The 21829-nt window shown below is 39.3% G+C and overlaps 1 protein-coding gene across 1 annotated transcript in view; it reads right to left on the bottom strand.

Moving 5' to 3' along the window:
• Window positions 1-6265: 6265 nt before the first annotated feature.
• Window positions 6266-21829, bottom strand: part of LOC139745510 (gamma-butyrobetaine dioxygenase-like) — a 38134-nt gene continuing 22570 nt past the window's right edge. Inside the window, exons 7-10 of the mRNA XM_071655899.1 lie at window positions 13083-13188; window positions 9452-9654; window positions 7414-7580; window positions 6266-6417 (exon numbers count right to left, since the gene is read on the bottom strand). Of these exons, the coding sequence (XP_071512000.1) occupies window positions 6266-6417; window positions 7414-7580; window positions 9452-9654; window positions 13083-13188 (628 nt within the window). The remainder of the gene's footprint in view (window positions 6418-7413; window positions 7581-9451; window positions 9655-13082; window positions 13189-21829) is intronic.

The following is a 21829-nucleotide window of genomic DNA, read 5'->3' as shown; positions in this document are numbered from 1 at the left end:
CTGGGCTTTCCTATTGTAGGTACTATACTGGTAGGCCCCTATGACAGTATATACATGTATTTCATCACTGGATGACAATTGGTGTCAGTAACAGAGCAAACAAAGAAAGGTCAAGAGTCTAGATCTTGGACTAGATCTAAGTCTCAAATGCTATGATATGGCTAGATATCTAATGTTAGACCTATATTTCCTATACATGCTATAGCTTGTAGAGTATCTAGTACTATTTGGCGAAACCAAATGAACTGGAACAGGGGATGGATTATCAGTGAGATGTAGTGTATTATGAGTCATAACTGAAAAACCAATAAATAGAACATCAATGTTCTCAGCCTATATAGGTTTAAGTGTCAAAGGTGTGCATTGCTTTAAATTTGCATAGAACACTTAAACCCTGAATTTGTTAAAGTCACTGCACTTCCTATCACTCATAGCTAGAGTCAAAAAGGCAGAATTAAACTACATTTCAATTTCTCTATCTAATAGACAACTTTGACTTTAGGATTAGAAATAGCCTTATTAATAGCTATATGTATCATAAGTGTTGAAGATGCAGATGTTCCAGTGAATGAATACTTGCAGAATTGGGTATGAAGATTAGGCAAATAATCTGAAACTCTCTTTAAATATAGCAAAAGAAATAACAAACAGCCTGATTAAAGTTGCAAATATTGTGATATCGATGTCTTAACAAGCTACAGTACATGCAGCATGTCTACCATGCCAGAAACATGGACAGAGAGCCTTAAGATTGAAGAGCTGTGACCAAATGAAGCCTCAAATTGCTTACATTGCAAATCAAAACCATTGGGAGTAAAATAATATTTTAAATACCTGCAAAAATATAGGAATCTATGTACCAAAGGTCATTCACTTACACCTCTGTTGGAGCCAAAGCTATAATTGTGCATTGCTACAGTATTTATGCTCAACTCTGAGTTTGTTTACACTGATGTATGAGGCGAAAGTACACATAAGCTTGTTTTCACTTCAGTTGTTTGTTTTCTATACCTTGTGCAGCTCTCATAGTTTACAGGTACAAACATTTGTTGGTTGTCAATGAGTCTGCACAAAGACTACTACATGCACCACACTGGCACTGCAGCCTCTCCTGGGAGAGGCTACAACACAGGGACAGTTTGTTATTTCTTTTGCTATATTAAAAGAGAGTTTCAGATTATTTGCCTAATCTTCACACCCAATTCTGCAAGTATTCATTCACTGGAACATCTGCATCTTCAACACTTATGATACATATAGCTATTAATAAGGCTATTTCTAATCCTAAAGTCAAAGTTGTCTATTAGATAGAGAAATTGAAATGTAGTATAATTCTACCTTTTTGACTCTAGCTATGAATGATAGGAAGTGCAGTGACTTTAACAAATTCAGGGATTAAGTGTTCTATGCAAATTTAAAGCAATGCACACCTTTGACACTTAAACCTATATAGGCTGAGAACATTGATGTTCTATTTTAATACAATGGTTTCTCAGTTATGACTCATGATACACTACATCTCGCTGATAATCCATCCCCTGTTCCAGTTCATTTGGTTTCGCCTAATAGTACTAGGTATACTCTACAAGTATAGCATGTATAGGAAATATAGGTCTAATGTTAGATATCTAGCCATATCATAGCATATTTGAGACTTACAAGTGTGTAGATCTAGTCCAAGATCTAGACTCTTGACCTTTCTTTGTTTGCTCTGTTACTGACACCAATTGTCATCCAGTGATGAAATACATGTACTACTGTCATAGGGGCCTACCAGTATAGTACCTACAATAGGAAAGCCCAGTTCACTTACCAAGGTCAGGAAAACACCGCCTTTTTATTGTTTGCAGACTGATGATACACGTGTTGCCAATCTTCGAAATGTATAATTGCATGCAACAAGTAAAATGTATACAACATACAAATATATGCATGCAATTAACCACACTATGGCCTATGCACCCGCTGCATGTACAATTTTTTATCACAGGTATACAGTTTCTTGTACTGTTGTACATGAGCTTGCTCCACATGCATGGTAACACAGTTGAACTGTAGGATGTTGGATACAGTTGTAATTATTTCTGCCACTTGAGGTTTTATGTTACTTATATATAGTATTGTCTGCATTATTGTTTGTATGCAAAACAACTTGAAAGGTTGAGAACACATTTGGATGAAACTTGTATGAAAAGATGATAATAACACAATTACATTTTAAAAACAGATGATAAATATAAATTTTGGTAGTGATCCGGGAATCTTTATGAAATTTTGATGATTTTTATCTTATGGCAGATGAGATCAATGGAATTGGGAGTTCAAGCTGCATGAATTTGAGGTTTGCATACATGCACACTAAAGGTAAAGGCATGTGCTCAAGGTATAATGCACTACCACACAGCTGGAAGTTGATGGCATTTAAAAGCAAAAGGCTTTTATATGGGAAATTTGGCAGTTTTTAGCATGTGTAGATGGGTGGAAATGAGCTGCTTGGCAAAGGTCTGCACTGTTTGAGTATGTTTCTAGTGTAGATATCGATAACTCCATTCTTTTTGGGGAGGGAGTGGGATGGGGCATGTGGATATATGTACACACACAATGCTTCTGTTGTCATAACTTCATCTTAATTCAAGAAGTTCCATTTATTACTTTTTATGACACGCTCATTCATACCTCTCCAAACCGTATAGGCCCTTCACACTAAAAAATGGGGGGGGGGGGGTAGCAAAGGTAGGGGATATGTTTGATTACTCTTTGTAAGTCAGACATTTTGTCAGCTTTTATCTTTATTTTTTGCACACCCATAGTGGGGCCTACTTTCCCCCAGCAAAATTTGATCCATGGGTGCTGTTGGCTAAATTAAACCCACGAAGGGGCGTAATGGGCGGTGGTGGGGGGTGAGGGGATCTGGCAACCCCTTTCCCAACCAGATATCGTGTCAGTTTTTATATTTTCATTATGTACACCCATAGTACTTTCATTGGACCAAGTTTGGTGCATGGGCTGCATGGGGTAAATTACACCCGCCAGGGGGGGGGGGGGGGGGGCCCGGGGGGGGGGGGGGGGGACGGTCTGGCAACCCCTTTCCCGACCAGATATTTTGTCAGTTTTTATATTCTTATTATGTACACCCCTAGGCCATTCTTTTAGACCAGGTTTGGTCCATGGGCTCCATGGGGTAAATTACACCCGCCGGGGGCCATTTTTTTTTTGGGGGGGGGGGGGGTCCCTGGGGGACAACCCCGCCCTCAGGTATCAGGCTGACGCCCAGTTTTGTAATGAGGGGGGTGGCCCCAATAACTTTGAGGGGTCAAACCTTTTGGGCTTGATGGGGTAAATTGACCAGCAGCCAGCTCCTGGTCTATGACCATGGCCAAAATCCAGCTGGGCAACCAGCCGTCACGTCGACAGACAAGTGACATGAGCTGGATTGCATACTGGTAGAAAAGATTCGTTGGGCTCTCCTAAAGGTCTGCTGCAAAGTCAGGAAAATTATTGGATATTTCACGCAAGGTACATGAGTTCGACTTAATAGCAACGGATTTATAGGCAAGGGTGTAGTATGCTCACAGTAAATAACTGCCAAAACTATTCAGAACGATCAAAATACCACTTTCCATTATTCAATGTGAGTTCGTCGTTATAGTGTGGATTTACTTTTTTATTGTATTAATAAATTTACATCGCATTTTGTCCAGGACAGAACAGTATGCATTAATATTGCATAAGAACAATAGACAGAATCACATGACACAGGTATTTGATTTTTTTCTTTCTTTCGCAATTTAAAACGAGGCCAGCAAACAAATAGACAAACCGACTAAAAACGTCGTGTATTCTTATGCTATCTTTAACATAGACAAAATTCCCCAATCCAACAGATTTTCGATGAGAATTTTCCATTTTCATTTTTTACTGCATAAAATTTCTTGACCTTGGGAAATCTTGTCTTGCATGATTTTGCTCCTCACTGCACTTTTATCATCCCTTTATCTTATGACCGATCCAAAAAAAAGAAAAGAAAAAGAAAGCAAATACAAACGAATAAACCATCAACCGAATTCGAACAGCACATCACTGAACAAAGGTAAGCTCGCATGCAGCTTGACAAACTGTAGACATAGCATTACGTCGTGACAGGTATATCCGACATGAACAAAAGTAGAGTACATTCATGATCATGTGAAGATAAGACAGTGTATTTTGTGATAGGGAGTGAGTTATGATATAACTATATCATAACCACGTGATAAAGATAATGCTATAACGACCATACTACGAGGAAAATGAACCATGGTGACAATGCTGACTTGGCAGAAAACGATGCTCATTATATCTTGACGCTGGACTACAAATCTTCTTAAGTGTCAGGGGCAATAACATCACCCTCACTTATGATATTCCTATCAGAGCGCATCATTCATTGCTTTAGCCGACTGTCATTGCTGTTTGAAAGTGTGGCAGCATAAGTCAGTAGCCATTCCTGGGAGAGATTAATCAGGGAAACGTCGTGCATTCCCTAGCTGTCTTTAAGGTAGGCACAATATGTCCAGATCCAACAGATTTATCTTTTTTAATGAGAAGAATACTTTTTCCATTCATTAATTGATTTAACTGCATTAAGTTTCTTGACTATTGTAAAAATAAGGAAGATCTTGTTTTGTATGATTTTCGCTCCTTTAATATAACCCTTGACTTTTTATATCACTTCACTTAAGGTCCGATCGAAAGAAAAAAAAGCATAAAACAAATTCGTACAGGCAGGCCTTAAACTACATCCCTGAACAAAAATAAACTAGCATGCAGCCTAATAAACTGTAAATATATCACCTCGTCAAAACACGTATGCTATCCAGTACGGGAACAAAGGTGAGCGTGCAGATGTACACATCGACGACCATGTGACGATAAAATAATGTGTACGTAATGATAAGCAGCGTGTGAGTAAATGTATATAATGATGACCACATGATAGCGACAGTGATGTACAAACACCACAAGGACAGCTTAACCAAGCTGCCAAATAATGCTGAATCAGCAGAAAACGGTGCCAATATCACAGTGATTCTGGCCTAGGCAGCATTGTATCCTACCAAAGCACATCGTTGTTCTTCAATCTAGGAAATGTGACACGACAGGAGGAAGGAAGTTAAACCCTCCCCAACATACCCACAAACTCACAAAAATCAATCAAAATAACAACTTGGATTGTGCCAAGAGTTCAAACAAAAACATTGGTTCATAGTAATGCCGCAATTATAGGTATCGGTAAAACAAACATTTACTTTGATTTAATCTACATGTAATTTCATTTCATTTTGTGTAATTTCGTTTATGTCATGTCCAAACGTTTATAATGTAGTCCATGGATACGCGTATTTGTAATTTACTACTAAATTAATTAAGAAACAAGAATTAAAGCACTGCATCTGGACTCACTGTTTACTAGATCCGAGAACGTTACCCATAGGCGCAGACGCACGTCTTCCCGCCATCAAACCATACGAGTTGATGTAAAAAGCGTCCAGAATCGGACGTAAAACGTGAATCCAGATGCAGGTATATTATTCTTCTTTCTTAAGTGACTGCTACTTGGATGAATAAGAACTTTCATACATTAGTTTATTTACGTGCAATTACGTAAAGATGGGAATATCATTCACCATTTTGCGGGGTATATAACCCATATTCCATGAACTATTTCAATCGTAACTACTAAGTATGTTCCTATGCTTTGTGAATGTTGTTTGTTGATGTATGTACAGCGCTTTTATCAAGTCCTGTAAAAGCGCTCAATAAGAAATAGTTATTATTATTATTACTATTATCTATACTGTAATCCTGTAACGGGGGCACACATCCCCCCTCTCTCTCCATCTCTCTCCGTCTCTCTCTCACACACACAAACACACACACACACACACACACACACACGTGTGCGCGCACACAGTTCTGGGCGCCGTTTCATGAAAGTTGCAGCCCTGTCGGACAAGTCGTAAGTTTCTGACAATCACTATGGTAACAGTCAGACACCAGAGCTTCTCAGCCAATCAAAACCTAGGATTCAACTGAAGTTGTCAGAGACTGACAACTTGTCAGGGCTGACAACTTTCGTGAAACGGTGCCCAGAAGTTCGTTAAAATGAGTCCATCCCCGGCCAGAGCGAAGTCTGTTGTATCGGGGCCACCTTTAAGATACAAGTCCGTTATAGGTACAGCACACTTTTCCTCATCTCAAAGAAAAAGGTGCCATACCATGCGTTTTACTCGACGTTCTGTCCTAGGACTCTGATCTTTGACAAGACGGCATCCCAGTCCAAATAACCTCCCTCCAAGTGGCGAGAAGAGCCGGATTTCATGGTGAACGCCTCCCGACCATGCAACACACGATGGTTGTCCATTATGAGAATGTCACCTGTAGGGGATCAAGAGAGAGTGCAGTACAGAGAGAACGAGAGGGAGAGAGGGGCATTTAGAAGGCAGATAAATGATTATGTACAGATATATAACAGATACAAAATTATAGATACATATAACATATACATACTTAATGAAATAGAAGGAGATATATTAGGAGGGAGGAAGGCAAGGTAGGACATAGAGAAACTATCAGCACTAAAGCGTTTCAATTCATACATATTGTCTCCTGCTGTTATTCATCCATCCATCACTCATAACAGGGGCTACAGGTATTGTCAACGTAGGTACTTATTCAGTAAATGTCCAGTTTACTACAATGTATCACCTTTATTGCATTAATTAATCACTACAATGTACACTGTAATTACATTGAAGATGTATTCCAGAACGAGGCAAGGTGGGCGCAAGATACTGTTCCCAACTGGCTTCGTGAAACAGTTACGAATATCTAAAGACGGATGGGGGGGGGGGGGGGGGCGCACCCCTTTTTTGTTTCAAAAAAAGAAATTAAAAGAAAAATGGAGGGGGTGCGTGCGCCCATTTAATTTTGTAAAGGTGCCCCCCCCCCCCCTTACGAAATTCCTGGATCCGCCCCTGTGATTCATCCCGAAACTATCCGTAAGATCAATCGCATTGCATTCAGGATTGATTTTAGAGCTAAGTGAAACAGTCCCCAGGGGTGACAGGACAGAAAATTTGCTCCTGCGACAATTGCTCAGGTCTCATTTTCTCCAAGGACTTACGAATATTGTTAAGGTTGTGATAGGGTATTGGGTTTAGTTTGATATGAGGATGAGGACTAGGGTTAGGGTTTTGTTTGAGGGTAGACTTTGTATGTTTGACTTAGTGTGCAGAAATTTCATGGGAGCAATTTTATTGTCGCTGGAGCAAATGTCATGCAACCTACTCAGGAGACAAATGTGTGTGTGTGTGTGTGTGTGTGTGTGTGTGTGTGTGTAGATGAAATATGCGCGCGCGCGCACATACTCACCATCTCTCATCCTGTACCGGAAGACATTGACGGGGTCATACAAAAGATCCGCAAAGCAAGCCAGAGCCTCGTAGGTTGCGACGACGTTGTCCACGCCCATGCGGAACAGTGCACTCCGCCCGTGGTCACTGAATATGATCTTGTCGACATCGCCCTTGCCATTAAGTCTTTGCCCAAACCGTGAAAAAAAGAGGTCATTACAGATTATCGGAAGGTATAGGATCATCTATTTTTTTTCTATCATCTTTTTCAACGTTGACAACTACATGTAATTGCAAGTGTCATTGATATCAATTGACAACATTACATTGTGACTATTGATAATGCCTTCTTTCCAACACAAACGCATAGAGATAGTGGTAAAAAATCATTAATTTTTTGTCAAGTCCTTCTAGTGTGCCAAAGGTCATAATTAATCTGTGTATAAACGAAAACAACCAATAATTATTATAACTGAAATCTACTTGCTTGTTCTTAATCACTTGATCACTCGTGTCTCCTTTAAGATTCATTGCCAATACTCAGGACCTCAAAACATACAATGATCTTTTCCTACAGGAATGAATAACAATAATATTGCATGATTATGACTTTGTAACCCACAGGCACATAAGCATGCGGCGCTTAGAGGAATGTTATTATACACGAAATAGTCCTTTAACCCTATTCTAACTGGGGGGAGGGGTCAAATTGAAACCCCCCCTCGACATTTCGCGCCACGATTCCGCAACGCGCAAAGATTTTGCCGCGTCGTTTCATGACTTTTTTCATTGAGTTATTTTGAGACCAAATTTGCGACGTCCGGGTACACCGTTCTGAAGTTACGCAATGCTTTGCATATGCATGTCAACCCGAAAACAGCTCAAATTCATGATTTCGTGTGCAAATCCAATGCAAATTGTGATTTTTTGTTTAATGGATAAAAATTAGATTATTTAAACTTTTGAACATAGAAATTAATCAGTTCTAATGTAAATAAGCTTGAAAAAGTGCCTGCAACAAATTTTGGCAAAAAACAATAGAAAACAAAAGGTCGAAAAAAACAATGAAATACGTAAGAAATTAACAAAACAATAAAAAACAAAAGAAACTGATTTTGATTGCGCTATTTTTTTACAATTTTACAAGAAAATTGCTTGATGTGTCTTGAGGAACTCTGAAACAAAAATTTAGCAATCCTTCATTCTTTTTGATGGAGTTATATAGGTGAAAATATGATTTCACGCGTAAATTTGCATAATTTATTTATGAAAGAATATAAAATCAACATTTTTCTATTGTATGACCATGTAATCTTGTAGTTGACATCCGGCTCTATGTTCAGGCACAATTTTGCGGCGATCGCGCGATCGGCGGCCGAGATCTGAAAGGGGGGGGGGGTCAAATTGACCCCCCCCCCCCCAGTAAAAACTTGGTCTCAAATAGCCCAGCTAAAATAGGGTTAAAAGTCAACAACAACAACAACAACAACAACAACTTATAGTTTATATAACCTTATAGTTATAACCTTTTATAAAATGGGTTGAAGAATGTAGCCAATTGGAAGCGCTGAAATGAGTCACGTGTGCGTGCATTAATTTCTCACTAACATGCACGGCCTGACGTCACAATGTTTACACTAGCAGTGCGCACTCAATCAGTTGTTACAAGTGCGTCGCGCGCTACTATACGCGCTGTCAATCCTGTAAACAACTTCTAGTTCGATCGGGCTGCCGGCCGGCCTTTCTTGTGCATGTGTGGCGTACGTATACTCTTATACGTACAGTACAATATATGTGCGGGATTTCCGAGTGCGACGTGCGTAAATGTTTGGGACGAACATCTTCGGACATCTTGATTCTTGTGCGAGTGCTACATGTAGCTGACTGGTATTGACCCACAAAGGTACGTGAAAAATGCTGTTAGTTTTCGACCCATTTATAAAACAAATGATGCCCAGGATTATTTCGTGGCGTTAGAGGAGATGTAGCGCACTCGAGGGTATTTACAATTGTGAAACATGCACGAGGCGAATCCTGTGCATCATTTGTATAATAACCTTATAGTTCGAACTCGTGAATGTTGGTAATAGTCGCCCACAGCGTCGTGCCCAACATCGTGGTACTCGAGCACTTCTGTCGTGAGGATGTCGAACAGTTTTGGAGCGCGCTGCCGGATGTCGTTGGCGATCTTGAACCCGTCGACGAGCGTGTTCTCACCTCCTTCACCGTCCGCCTGAGCAATACAATGCAACATCTGGATCTGCGGAGACAAGACGTTGCTCATGTCTTAAACAGGGATGGTACAATTTTGGGGTGAGATGGGGCTTCAAGTTTCCAACGTTCTTCAATGATCATTTTTTTTTTCAGATGAGAAAAATCTTAGATAATGAGAAACGTCAACCATACTAGCATGGTTGTTATGCACATAATTAGATAGTGAATCAGAGCATATAATTCGAAGAGGAATTCAAAATTAATTGGATAAAAACTGGTTATGAAATGGCTGAGATATAACAGCGATTCTAATAACAGGTGCATCAACCCATCTTCTATTGAGATCGCTTTGTTTTACTTTGATTCTAGATATCTCAGCCAGTTCAAAAACAATTTTCACCAAATATCATAAACCTTATATCAAACTCATATCAATGGCAGTATTATATTGTGATATATATTTTTTCGAACTATTCAAGATCAAAAGTGGGAAATGTTTTTGTAACACCAAAGTATGATACTAGCATGGTTGTTATGCACATAGTATAGACAGTGTTCAGGGTATCTGGAAGGCTCTTTAAATCACAAGTATGTAGCGCCACGTCGGAGAGAATTACAGAACCTTCAGGAAAGAGTGAAGGGACCAAATAAGCCACACACACACACACACACACACACACACAAAATGAAGTAGGGAGAGTGCCCAAAAGCAACTTGTTATAGTCAGTCCTGTGTTCCCTGTCGACTTTCTATATTTTGTGGAGATACGACCTGGGAGACATTGCTTGCGGAGGACCGATTTGCCTGTATTGGTGACCGATTCCATTCTCATGTCTACGGACATTGCTACATCGGAGCGGTGACGGACTGGATTCGTATAGCTGGATATTATTTACTGGATTATCATTCACATAATCACTGGACGCGGTCGTCACAACGTCTGGATTCTACAAGTATCGCTGTGGATTTATACTTTGGATTAGCGGAACCTGTGCCCATCGATTTACGTCAGAGGGATTATTCATCGGTGCATCGACGATCATTCATCTGTGCATCGAACATCATCTCTGGACATTTTCAGGTAGTTACATGGAACTTGTGACTATTATTCATCCATGACATATGTAAGTGATCACTGTATTATATTGTACTGCAATGAAAATCATTATTATGTCTGTATACCAGCAATATTATGCCTACTGTTAATTAAACCGCTTGAAAATTAATGCGTTGATAAATTTGTGCTATCATTCTACGTGTGATTTTGGTCGTAACAATATAAAGAAAATAAATATATCGTGTTCTGTTTTGATCCGCTTTAAAGATTATGGATTCCATAATTGCAAGTGGAGGCTCTTAGTGCATAGACTATCAATTTGCCTACAATATGGATTCAGAAACGGTGATTAAGAATATGATCGCATGTCAATTTTAACCTGTCTCAAAAACGGCAGGATACAAATAAGAGAGTGATGCTAATTACAATGTCAGAGTATCTACCAATATGGGCATCCAAAAACGGTTCCATGACAACAAGTTGCTCCGATGAAATATCTGCATGCTAAGCCAAATATTAATTCTATCTACAAGCATAAGCCTGTATAGCCTTTTGTCAAGGCCCTCTCGCTGTGTGGTGGAGAGAGCCCAGCTAAGTGGGGTTGCGCGAGGGCCTTTTGAGATCTGCTTCGCATCCTTTTGTTAGCCCCTTGAATTACCGACTTTTGCTCCCCGATTTCGGGAGCAAAAGTCGACCAATCAGCGTGTCTGTCTGCTCGAACCCAATTTGAATGGAGCGAATGCACGCCGCAAACCTCACAGAACTCTACACACACAGAGTGTAGAGTTCTGTGGCAGACCTCTGCGGGTGGTCAGTGATGCATGCGAACAGGCATGACAGCACCAAGACTGAGGATTCGAGGAGCGCGCCATTCCATTGGTTGACCGGAACCCGTTAAAATGAGTATTCAGAAGGGTTCACGTGTCATGAATAATAATGTGTGAAGCAGATCTCAACAGGCCCTCGCGCTAGCGCGCTCGGCTGGGCTCGCTTCGCTCGCCCATTACAGCGAGAGGGCCTTGACAAAAGACTAAAGCCTATATAACCCTAATCGTAATTCCTACATCAAACTAAACCAAAATCCCTATCACAACATAAACCCTAACCCTCAGTCCTAGGAGAAAATAAGAGCAAACGTTGTGTCACCCCAAAAACAAAACCGAATAATGCTGCGATTGGTATCTCGTATGCCCGGGTTCTTTTCTCTCATTTTGATTTATTTTTATGAGTAAAGAAAAGAAACCTTGGAGTTTAATTGCCTTATTACGCTAATAATTCCTTCTTGTGGACACCATGAACCTGCTGCTACACACATGTCTACATGGACTATGAACGAATGTCCTTCTTTAATCCAATGAGCGTCGTCACCTGATTATGTTTGGACAATGACACTGGTGGGTCGTAACTGACAAGAGAATCGTCTTCTTCATTTCGGTCTTATTGGCTGAGGCACCTTTTCAGACTCAACTGCCTTAAAAGGGATCGTATAGTTTTGGTTGAGACCTAACTTCAGGTTTCTCCCATTTTTCTTTTGTGTGTGTGTGTGAGAGATAATGAGAAACCTCTCCTGAAATATGAAAGAGCATGTTATTCAAAGAGGGATTCAACATTTATTTGATGAAAATTGTTTTGAAATGGCTGAGATATCGAAAACCAGAGCAACTCTAATAAAAGGTGGACCCACCTTTTGTTCATCTTCATCTAATAAGGTTTGTATTCCTGTTAAATTGGTATGCTCTGTATCAATTCATAAGTGGTTTCTTGGTCTCACAAAAAGTTAAAAGCCCAATCTTCATCTCCACCAATACTATACCATCCCTTTAAATAAACACTAATAATGGGGAGCAGCAAACTTCCAAAATGGATGACAAATTTTGTGTTACAAATTTGGATATTACTGAAGTGGACACAAGTGGGCATAATTACTGAAATGGACACTCCTTGACACGCATATAACGTTGCTTGGTGTTATAAGACATACATGTCGTATACCATATAGGTACCTACCGTTCATGTGCACTCTGAAACAATGTGCAAAATTGGGAAAAATAGATTAAATATCAGTATCGACCTGTTACCATGTTTTTCTTGTAAATTACGCGCATTTCGAAAATGAAATTGCTTGAGCAATGGTTTCCAAAAATACATTACAACTGTTCACGCACTTTTCTTTATTCAAATAAAAGGGTTGTTATCTTCTACGCACGTATTTTTTTTTTTTTTGATCTCACAAAGTGCCCTCTGTTTCCGTCTTGTTTTTATCCAGGATGGTTTGCAGGCAGTGACGATGAGATCAAAGCAGGAAATCTCTATTTTGTATAATGTTATTGAAACGTTTTTGACAGAAACAGGTGCATGAATCAACTAATGGGCGATGAACGTCCACGTGTATACAGTAGGCCCATGCTGGCACTCACATCGGGTGGATCGTTGTAATATGTCAGGTCGGTATGAGTGCTCAGGGAGCCAGATGTGTAGGCCGGGTTACTCGGATCCACCTTTGCCTCCACCTGAAACGTCTCCCTATAATTGTACATTGAGAAAGGAAATAACAATAACAATAATAATGATGATGATGATGATAATAATAATAATAATAATAATCATCATCATCATCATTATCATCATAATAAGGTCTTATTTACCCAGGGTAGCCACTTCAGTGTTATCACTGCTCTACCAGAGGGCCCTGCCATTATCATTACCCTAGCGTTGCAAGGTAACCATTTATGCACCTGGGTCGAGAGGGACATCGTGGGTAAAAACATCTTGTCCAAGGACGTAAGCACTGGGCGGGATTCGAACTCGGGTCCTTCGATTGGGAGTCGGGAGTCTTATCCACTATGCCACAGGGCCTTTCAAGTGCAAATGGAATAATATATTCGGACGCATGGTACTTTTCTCCCTGTGTTAACCTAGTGACGAGTTCTATTTTCTTATTAATTGATATCTACAATAAACATCGGGAGTGGGTGGGGTTGACGATAGGTCTACATGATTTCATGCGTTCCGATTCAGAAACTAGAAAAGTAGAAACCAAAAAGGAATAATCGCGTACCACAGGCAAGCTTAAAACGTAAATACGGGAAAAAAGGACAGTCTGTTCAAGTGTGTGAAATGCGCCATGAAAAGCAGATGCTCCAAGTCATCAGGAAGTTTAGTTACGCAATGAAATACACAGGGCTGAATTTTGAGGAGGATGAATGTAATCTTGCAGCTGTTTCGTATATTATACCTTCTTCGGATCTTTTGTGAAAACCCCCGTCTGATTCGATTCAATGAATTCATCAGTTGCTTATATAGTTTCTATACATAACGTACAGGAAGAACTTTCTGGTTGCGAAAGACAGTTTTTTCTTCTTTTGTATTGTGCGTATACTATCTTGTCAGGCTGTATAATATAGTGGGGTACCTTCTGCGAATTACAGAAGAGGCTTGGAGGCCTCAACCAGTGATCGTTTATGGTGATGTATCATAAAAAGGAAAATTTCCTCATAGAGTCATAACATATCGATTACGTTTCATACCAAAGCCAATCAAAGGAAAATTCTGGACCATGCAGAGATAACTTAATTTCACAATAAATACACAGTTATTAACAAGGACAACAATGAAAATATGAACAGAATCCGATTAAAGGAAAGGAAGTTATGGAATATTCAAAATAATCTTACTTTTTTGCGAGGTAATTTTCGAACTGTTGACATATGAATAATGTATGCAAATATGTGAGCTGATGTCATCGCGGTATAATTTTTATTGATCCTGTTTTATGGGCCTACACGAATGATAAAGAATATGGAAAATTAGATATTCTGCGATCAAAGTGTAAAACAGATTCCTAAGGAACAACCTCAAAATAATGACCAGTCAGATGGTCTGAGAAATAGTGTAGATTGCGTTTGAACTAAACAAAATTAACAGCAACGACATCAAAACACCCTGGAAAGCTCCAATAATGAGTAAACAAAGTATGATAGAAAGCTGCGGCGAAAACATCTCATCTCATGAACTCATTTACATATCAATATTGACCGTTCAAGATCTGTGCTGTGAAAATTAGCGCAACTCTGCAGTATCATTAAGTTTACATGTTCATCCGGGTTTGTTTGTTTTTTTAAGTAAAATTCCACTGTTCTGCTTGTAAAGCTTCACTCTTTCTTTTATGACATCTTTAGACTGGTCAAGAATTGACCTTTGGTTCTCTCTCGGGACAATAATTTCAAACCGCTATTAACATTTAAAGAGGCTGTCAATTGCATGTACAGGTGTTATTGTAATATCTATAAGGTATCATATAATTTTCAATTTCAATTTCAATTTCAATTTATTTTCATATTTCTCGATGAAAAATTACATCAAATGTAGCAAAATCAAATGAAATACATGGCATTCATAGAATATTGCAAATATGTAAAACATGATAGTGGTCGATCTGTTAAGTTTGGAATCTGTGAATGAATGCTAAAGAAATATGAAGGAACCTACTTAAAAGCGAGCTTGTTGAGCGTAGGTCCCGGTTAAAAACGAGTTTAAGATTGAGAAGGGGAGCACGGGTACAACAATGACCGGAACATAAGAGAAAAACACAAAAAAAGTACAAATACACAGTTATATAGCAAATTCTTCTCTAGTGCAGGTTAGGGGTCGGAAAAGCCACATGCTGTATATAGGCGGATGAACCATTGTCGTTCTAGCAATACAATATGACTTAATATATAATAACATTGATACCGTTTAGACAGTATTAGAAATGTGTACATTGCGTGTATTAAGAAGGGAACACATGCACCTGCAAATCCAGAAAAAAAAAAGACATTCAACAACCAGTTGCAGTGCAGTGAGAATGTGAAATACCAGCTGTTTCCTCGTCCCAGCTATCTTTAAGGTATGGTAATAGTTATCATCTTTATACATCATGATTATGATACAGCTCCAAAATGTTAATACCCCTTCTCTTCTCTTTATTCAGGTGTATTACCTTTCATGTTCCCTCTTATTCGTCTCTATGTCTAGTTATATCCCCGTTATGCTATTCTCCTTGGTTTTATCATTTGTATTTGAGATTTAGGTTATTTACTGTATTTGTGTGTGTTTGTGTGTGTTTGTGTGTGTGTGTGTGTGTGTGTTTTGCTTCTTCAGTGTAGAGAAAGAGCATTACAACAAGGTGAGTCAAGCAAACTGTTCATTGGATGTGATGTAAATGTGTGAATGGTTGTAAATATGATAGAAAAATGTTATGGCATGCATATAAATTCCTTTAAATACCTTTATTTACATGTTGAGAATGTTGTTCTAATTTATCATGATGGTTTCATCTGAACAAATGGAGAAATAAAACGAAGTTAAATTCCCTTTTTTAAAGATTTTCAAGACTTCAATAAGAAATATCTAGTTTCACTGAGCAGTGGCACTGGCGGCAACCATAATAAAAATGCACAATATGATATGGAGGGATGATGTTTCAAGCGTACAGCATTCCTGTACTGATATTGCATGGAAATATTACAAAGCCCAATCGTTTTTCATATTTTGGTTATGTTTTTTTTCTGCTATAACCCTTTCATACACTTTCAATCAAAACAAAATAATATGATGTGAAACATACAAGTTTTCCATTTATTTAGAGTTTCATTCCAACATGGGCAATGGAATGGAATGGAGAATAACTGTGTGCAGGTAAATGGGAGACTTCAAATTTACATAATCACATTACATAATTGCATGTGACTTGAGATATTCTGAGATATTCAAAATTTTCGATATATATTCCTTTTGGCCGCCATCTTGAATATCTCAAAAACCTCATTGATGCTAGGCTTGCATCAACTAGATTCCGATTTAGCACCCTCGAAATAGGGTAAAACTATCATTTTTTTTCCAATCATTCACTTTACATTAGGAAATACCCATTTCATTTTTTTTTTACGGTCATTTTGGATATCTCAAAAACCTAAGGGATGAAAGATTTGTTTTCTCCAGATTTGGGTTCAGCACCCCAAAAATAGGTAAAGTCCAACAATTTTTTCAAATCTTTCAAATTTTTCACCGTTGAAAAGGAATGGGAATTTAGATTTTTTGGCGGCCATCCTGAACATCTTAGAAAGTAGCATCATCCATATTCACTATACACTTTTGTTTCGGTAAAACTTCCTTTTTATGTCAATTTTTCATAGTCTGAGAGCTGGCTGCTGGTCAATTTACCCCATCAAGCCCATAAGGTTTGACCCCTCAGAGTTGCTGGGGCCACCCTCCTCATTAAAAAAATGCCCGTCAGCCTGGTCCCTGAGGGCGGGTTCGGCCCCCAGGGACCCCCCGAAAAGGCCCTCCGGCGGGTGTAATTTACCCCATGGAGCCCATGGACCAAACTTGGCCTATATGAATGTCCTATGGGTGTACATAATCAAAATATAAAAACTGACAAAATATCTGGTCGGGAAAGGGGTTGCCAGACCGCTTGTTTGCAGGCATAAAACCTTGTTTTTGGTCAAGGAGTCTGCGCCAAGACTACACTGTCCCATAGGCCCTGTACTGTAGCGTCTCCCAACAGGCTGACAGACAGTGCCAGTTAGTGCATGTAGTAGTCTTGGCGCAGACTCCTTTACGCGCAACAAGGGTTATTGCCTGCAAACTACCCATTATACCCTGGGACCCAGGGTAGTTTGCATGCATAAATTGACCACACACACACCCACCCCCCCCCCACACACACACACATACACACACACACACACACACACACGCACACACACACATACACACACAATTATGTTTACACATGACTCTATGTACAACTGTATATACCATGTAACACTAAACATGTTACAATTAATAGGTTTCTCATTAATGCAGCCATAATACCTTGCACATAATAAATGTCAAACCTATAAGATGTTCATACCTTTTGAATGTTTTACATGGATACTATCAATACACCTTTAAGGAACACTGAAGAAATTTGAAATTTGTGTGAAGTTGTATTAGGCCAAGTAAAAAAAGAAACCAGTTTCTCGTCCTCGCGCGCATCGATTTTGGCCGCCGCATCGATTTTTTTACTATTTACTATTTTCAAAATGGCGCTGAAAATACCAAGAAATTCATAATTCTCGTCCCAACCCGCTCCCCGCCCGCATCGATTTTCTGTTGCCGCATCGACTTTTTTGATATTTACTATTTTTTTGGCCGCCGAAAAAAAAAAAAGGATCGACAAGTCACCTACCAATCGTGACGTCTCATTTCTAATTTTTACGCCTTGCGTCCTCTACTTAGCTGTAGACTGTAGTACAGCTGTAGCTTCTGTGTGTAGTGCGTATGTAATAACGCATGCATTTCACACTGCGAGCTCGGCCGATCGGCAAGAAGGAATGACCCACAAAGCGTCGACCTGCACTAGCACTGTAGTTGGATGGGCGGCGCGGCGGGCCGGCCTAGCTTACTGGGCTGTGATGTACAGCGCACTCGGTACGTCGTGAACGCGATAGCGGCAACATTTTTGCGAACAATCGCTGATATTCCAAGCATATTTCGCGCGTTGTTCGTATTTTTCCCCGTTTCTGATATTTTAAGCGGATGAATTGTACTGTACAAATGCTTGTGAGGATTGTACGGTATCATGTCGTTGTGACTATGTGCATGTGTGTGCAGTGTCGGAAGGTACGGTGCCAGTAGCAGGGAGGTCCACACCTCCCTGGTGCCAGTGCAGTGGCCGTGCCGCACCGTATATCGGCAAAGTGTGCGTGTTTTGTAGCTGTCCAGGGTCCCCATCCCCTGGTCTGTCACGGCGATACATTCTATTTTGAAGAGAAAATGAATGCGCTTTTCCAGCAAATGTAGAATTATTAAATGGGTGTATCTACAAAACAAATAACTTTTCCACGGATTCTGGTTTGTCTCGTATTTCTGCGGGATACTTTTCTTCACGATGTAAATTCACGGACACAGCCGTGAGTGGTATCATCTGTATAGTGTACTGTTATACGTGTACAATCATTCATCATCCAAATAATGAGTGATTATCAAATGTCTTTTTAGAACATGAAGAAACATCTTTAAACGTTTAATGCTAGAATGCCATATCAGTATCATTTTGACATCCATCTGCAATTGTACAAGCCAGTTTCCAGTTGAATGTGCTACAATTGTACTGTGAAGAACTGCAGATATACATACCAGCTGTGTGGACACAAAAAGTCACAATCACCAATAAATAAAGCAGTGTTTTGAATATCATGGAATTTATTTCAGTCGTACATTTGTTGAAAGACATGTTTTATACCTGTTTCAATTAATAGCACAATACATCAGAATTGCAAGTACACTGGTATCAGAAAAGCCGTTACAACACTAAATACCAGTATTAAGATGGTCATGTTCCCTTGACATCTGTAGTGGAAAGAAAAAGCAAATGTATTTCTGCATGCATGAAGTTTCATTTCAAGTATGGCACATATATCTATTTGTTTGAAAATGCAGAGTGCAGGCAAGACGTACACTTGGGACCTGGTCTCATAACACAGCTACCAGAGTGATATTTCATTTCATAAATTGAATATAGAAAATTGTAAAGCCCTCTCTCGTTACCTTTCTCAGAATTACCGGACGAGAAACACATATTACTTTCATTTTGACGATCCTTGAAAAAATAGTAAGATATCAAATAGTAAGGACCTCCCTCATCGCCTTGCTCAAAAAACCCGGACGAGAAACTACTTTCTTTTTTTACTTGGCCTTAGGTTTTATTGGCCACACAGCCTACTCTTTCTGTATGATGTATTCACCTTATGAGACTCAAATAGAGCTTTTCAGAAAATGCTGAAAAACCTTTGTTGTGAGTAAACTTCAGTTTAAGACCAACCACAACAGCGCTAAAGGCCAGTTGTATAACACATTTAAGTAAACATTTTCATCAACCATGCTCTGCATTAAACATAACTCTAATAAAGTTTATGTCAACAAGTGGGATGTAGCTTGGATTACTTCTTTTTCTCCTGCTTGATATCCTCTTTTAGATACAAATAACAAGTCTCAATCCTAATATAAGATTCCTTTGAAAACCTCAAACTAATAACTTTTTGTGTTTTTGGCTGATAAAAACCACCCTTTGATGTATAAAATAGGCAAGGATTCAGCATCCATGCCAACATTTCCTTTATTTGACTCTAATAAATTCCAAATCAGAACAAACTGCATAACATAAGGAAGGAGCTTAATGGTTTTGGAAATGATATTGATCAATTTTCATACTCAGTAGTGCATGTCACCTCATAGTTTTGGACAAATATCTGCATATCTATAATACTAATGAACATGTAATTACGGTGTTCTATATACATGTATTTCTTCCTTGGAACCTCAAATAACAAGCTTCACAATAGAATGCTAACTTTCTGTAATGGAAATAAACAGGCCAAGAGCATTTACTTTGATCTTGTGTTCTCTTCATCTCTTCAGCGCTTTTTTTTTTTTGGTCATCTTCTTATTTCTGGAGATATACTTTATTTATAATAGTTCCCAGCCCCACACAAATGGTGTCACATACTGCAAACACTGCTAATGACCGTGACCAGTACACACCAAGTTGAAACATGATAGCTCTCTTTTTATATAGCATATAGGCTGAAAGTATTAACTTGGTCTTGTGGTCTCTTTATATCAGCAGTTTTGTCAACTCCTTATTTCTGGAGATACACTGTACTTTATCTTCAGTTCCCCAGCCCCACACAAACAAAACTCAACCTACGGTGTCACACACTGCAAAGAGCGCATCATAGTATATGATTGCCGTTAACCCGGGACATATACACACAACGTAAAACATAAAATTACCAGCTAAATGAAATGTTAGCTTAATTTCTTTTCTTTAACAATAGCATGCACGTTGAGAGCATTTACATGTTGTGTTCTCTTTTATATTAGAATTTTTGTCAACTCCTCATTGAGATACTTTGTCTACCCCCCTCCCCCCCCCAAAAAAAAAAAAAGATAATACTTCCAGGGTGTCACATACCATATACAGTTACAATGCAGGTCCTAGTTCATATTTATGATTTAGTTGTCATTCAAAACCATGGCAATTACACATCAAACCATGCATCACACTCTATGGAAGACTAAAGCTTACATAAATTACGTATAATGTAGGCCTAGGCATTGCACATGTTTCAGTTGCAGTCTTATGATTCCTGAACTGACTTAAGTATTTGGCATGAATTTATTTCATATAATATAAAACATAATTTCACATTTTAGTCTATCATACAGTATAATGCATGATTTGAGAAACTGAAGTCTACTCACAACAAAGGGTTTATTTCAGCATTTTCCAAATATATATATATGTATATATATATATTTGTCTTATATGGTGGATACATAATAAAGGGTAAGCAGGTTGTGTGGCCAGTAAAACAGAATACAATTTCACACAAATTTCAAAATCTCTTCAGTGTTCCTGCTTGAAGGTTCACTGATAGTATCGATGTAAAACATTCAAAAGTTATGAACATAATAATTATAGGTATGTACGTGCAAGGTATCATGGCTGTATGGAGAAACCACTGGTCATGTTTTGTGTTACGGTATTCTTAGTATACATAGAGTCATGTGTGAATGTGTGTGTGTGTGTGTGTGTGTGTGTGGGTGTGTGTGTGGGTGTGTGTGTGGGTGTGGGTGTGTGTGTGGTCAATTTGTGCATGCAAACTACCCTGGGTCCCAGGGTATAACGGGTAGTTTGCAGGCACAAACCCTTGTTGGGCGTAAAGGAGTCTGCGCCAAGACTACTACATGCACTAACTGGCACTGGCTACAGTACAGGGCCTATGGGACAGTGTAGTCTTGGCGCAGACTCCTTACCAAAAACAAGGTTTTATGCCTGCAAACAAGCGGTCTGGCAACCCCTTTCCCGACCAGATATTTTGTCAGTTTTTATATTTTGATTATGTACACCCATAGGACATTCATATAGGCCAAGTTTGGTCCATGGGCTCCATGGGGTAAATTACACCCGCCGGAGGGCCTTTTCGGGGGGTCCCTGGGGGCCGAACCCGCCCTCAGGGACCAGGCTGACTGGCATTTTTTTAATGAGGAGGGTGGCCCCAGCAACTCTCAGGGGTCAAACCTTATGGGCTTGATGGGGTAAATTGACCAGCAGCCAGCTCTCAGACTA

This window comes from Diadema antillarum, unplaced genomic scaffold (assembly GCF_040938485.1).
Source record: "Diadema antillarum isolate AM-2024a unplaced genomic scaffold, OU_Dant_1.0 seq00001273_RagTag, whole genome shotgun sequence".
Classification (NCBI taxonomy): Eukaryota; Metazoa; Echinodermata; class Echinoidea; order Diadematoida; family Diadematidae; genus Diadema; species Diadema antillarum.
This window is presented reverse-complemented; position numbering and strand designations above follow the sequence as displayed.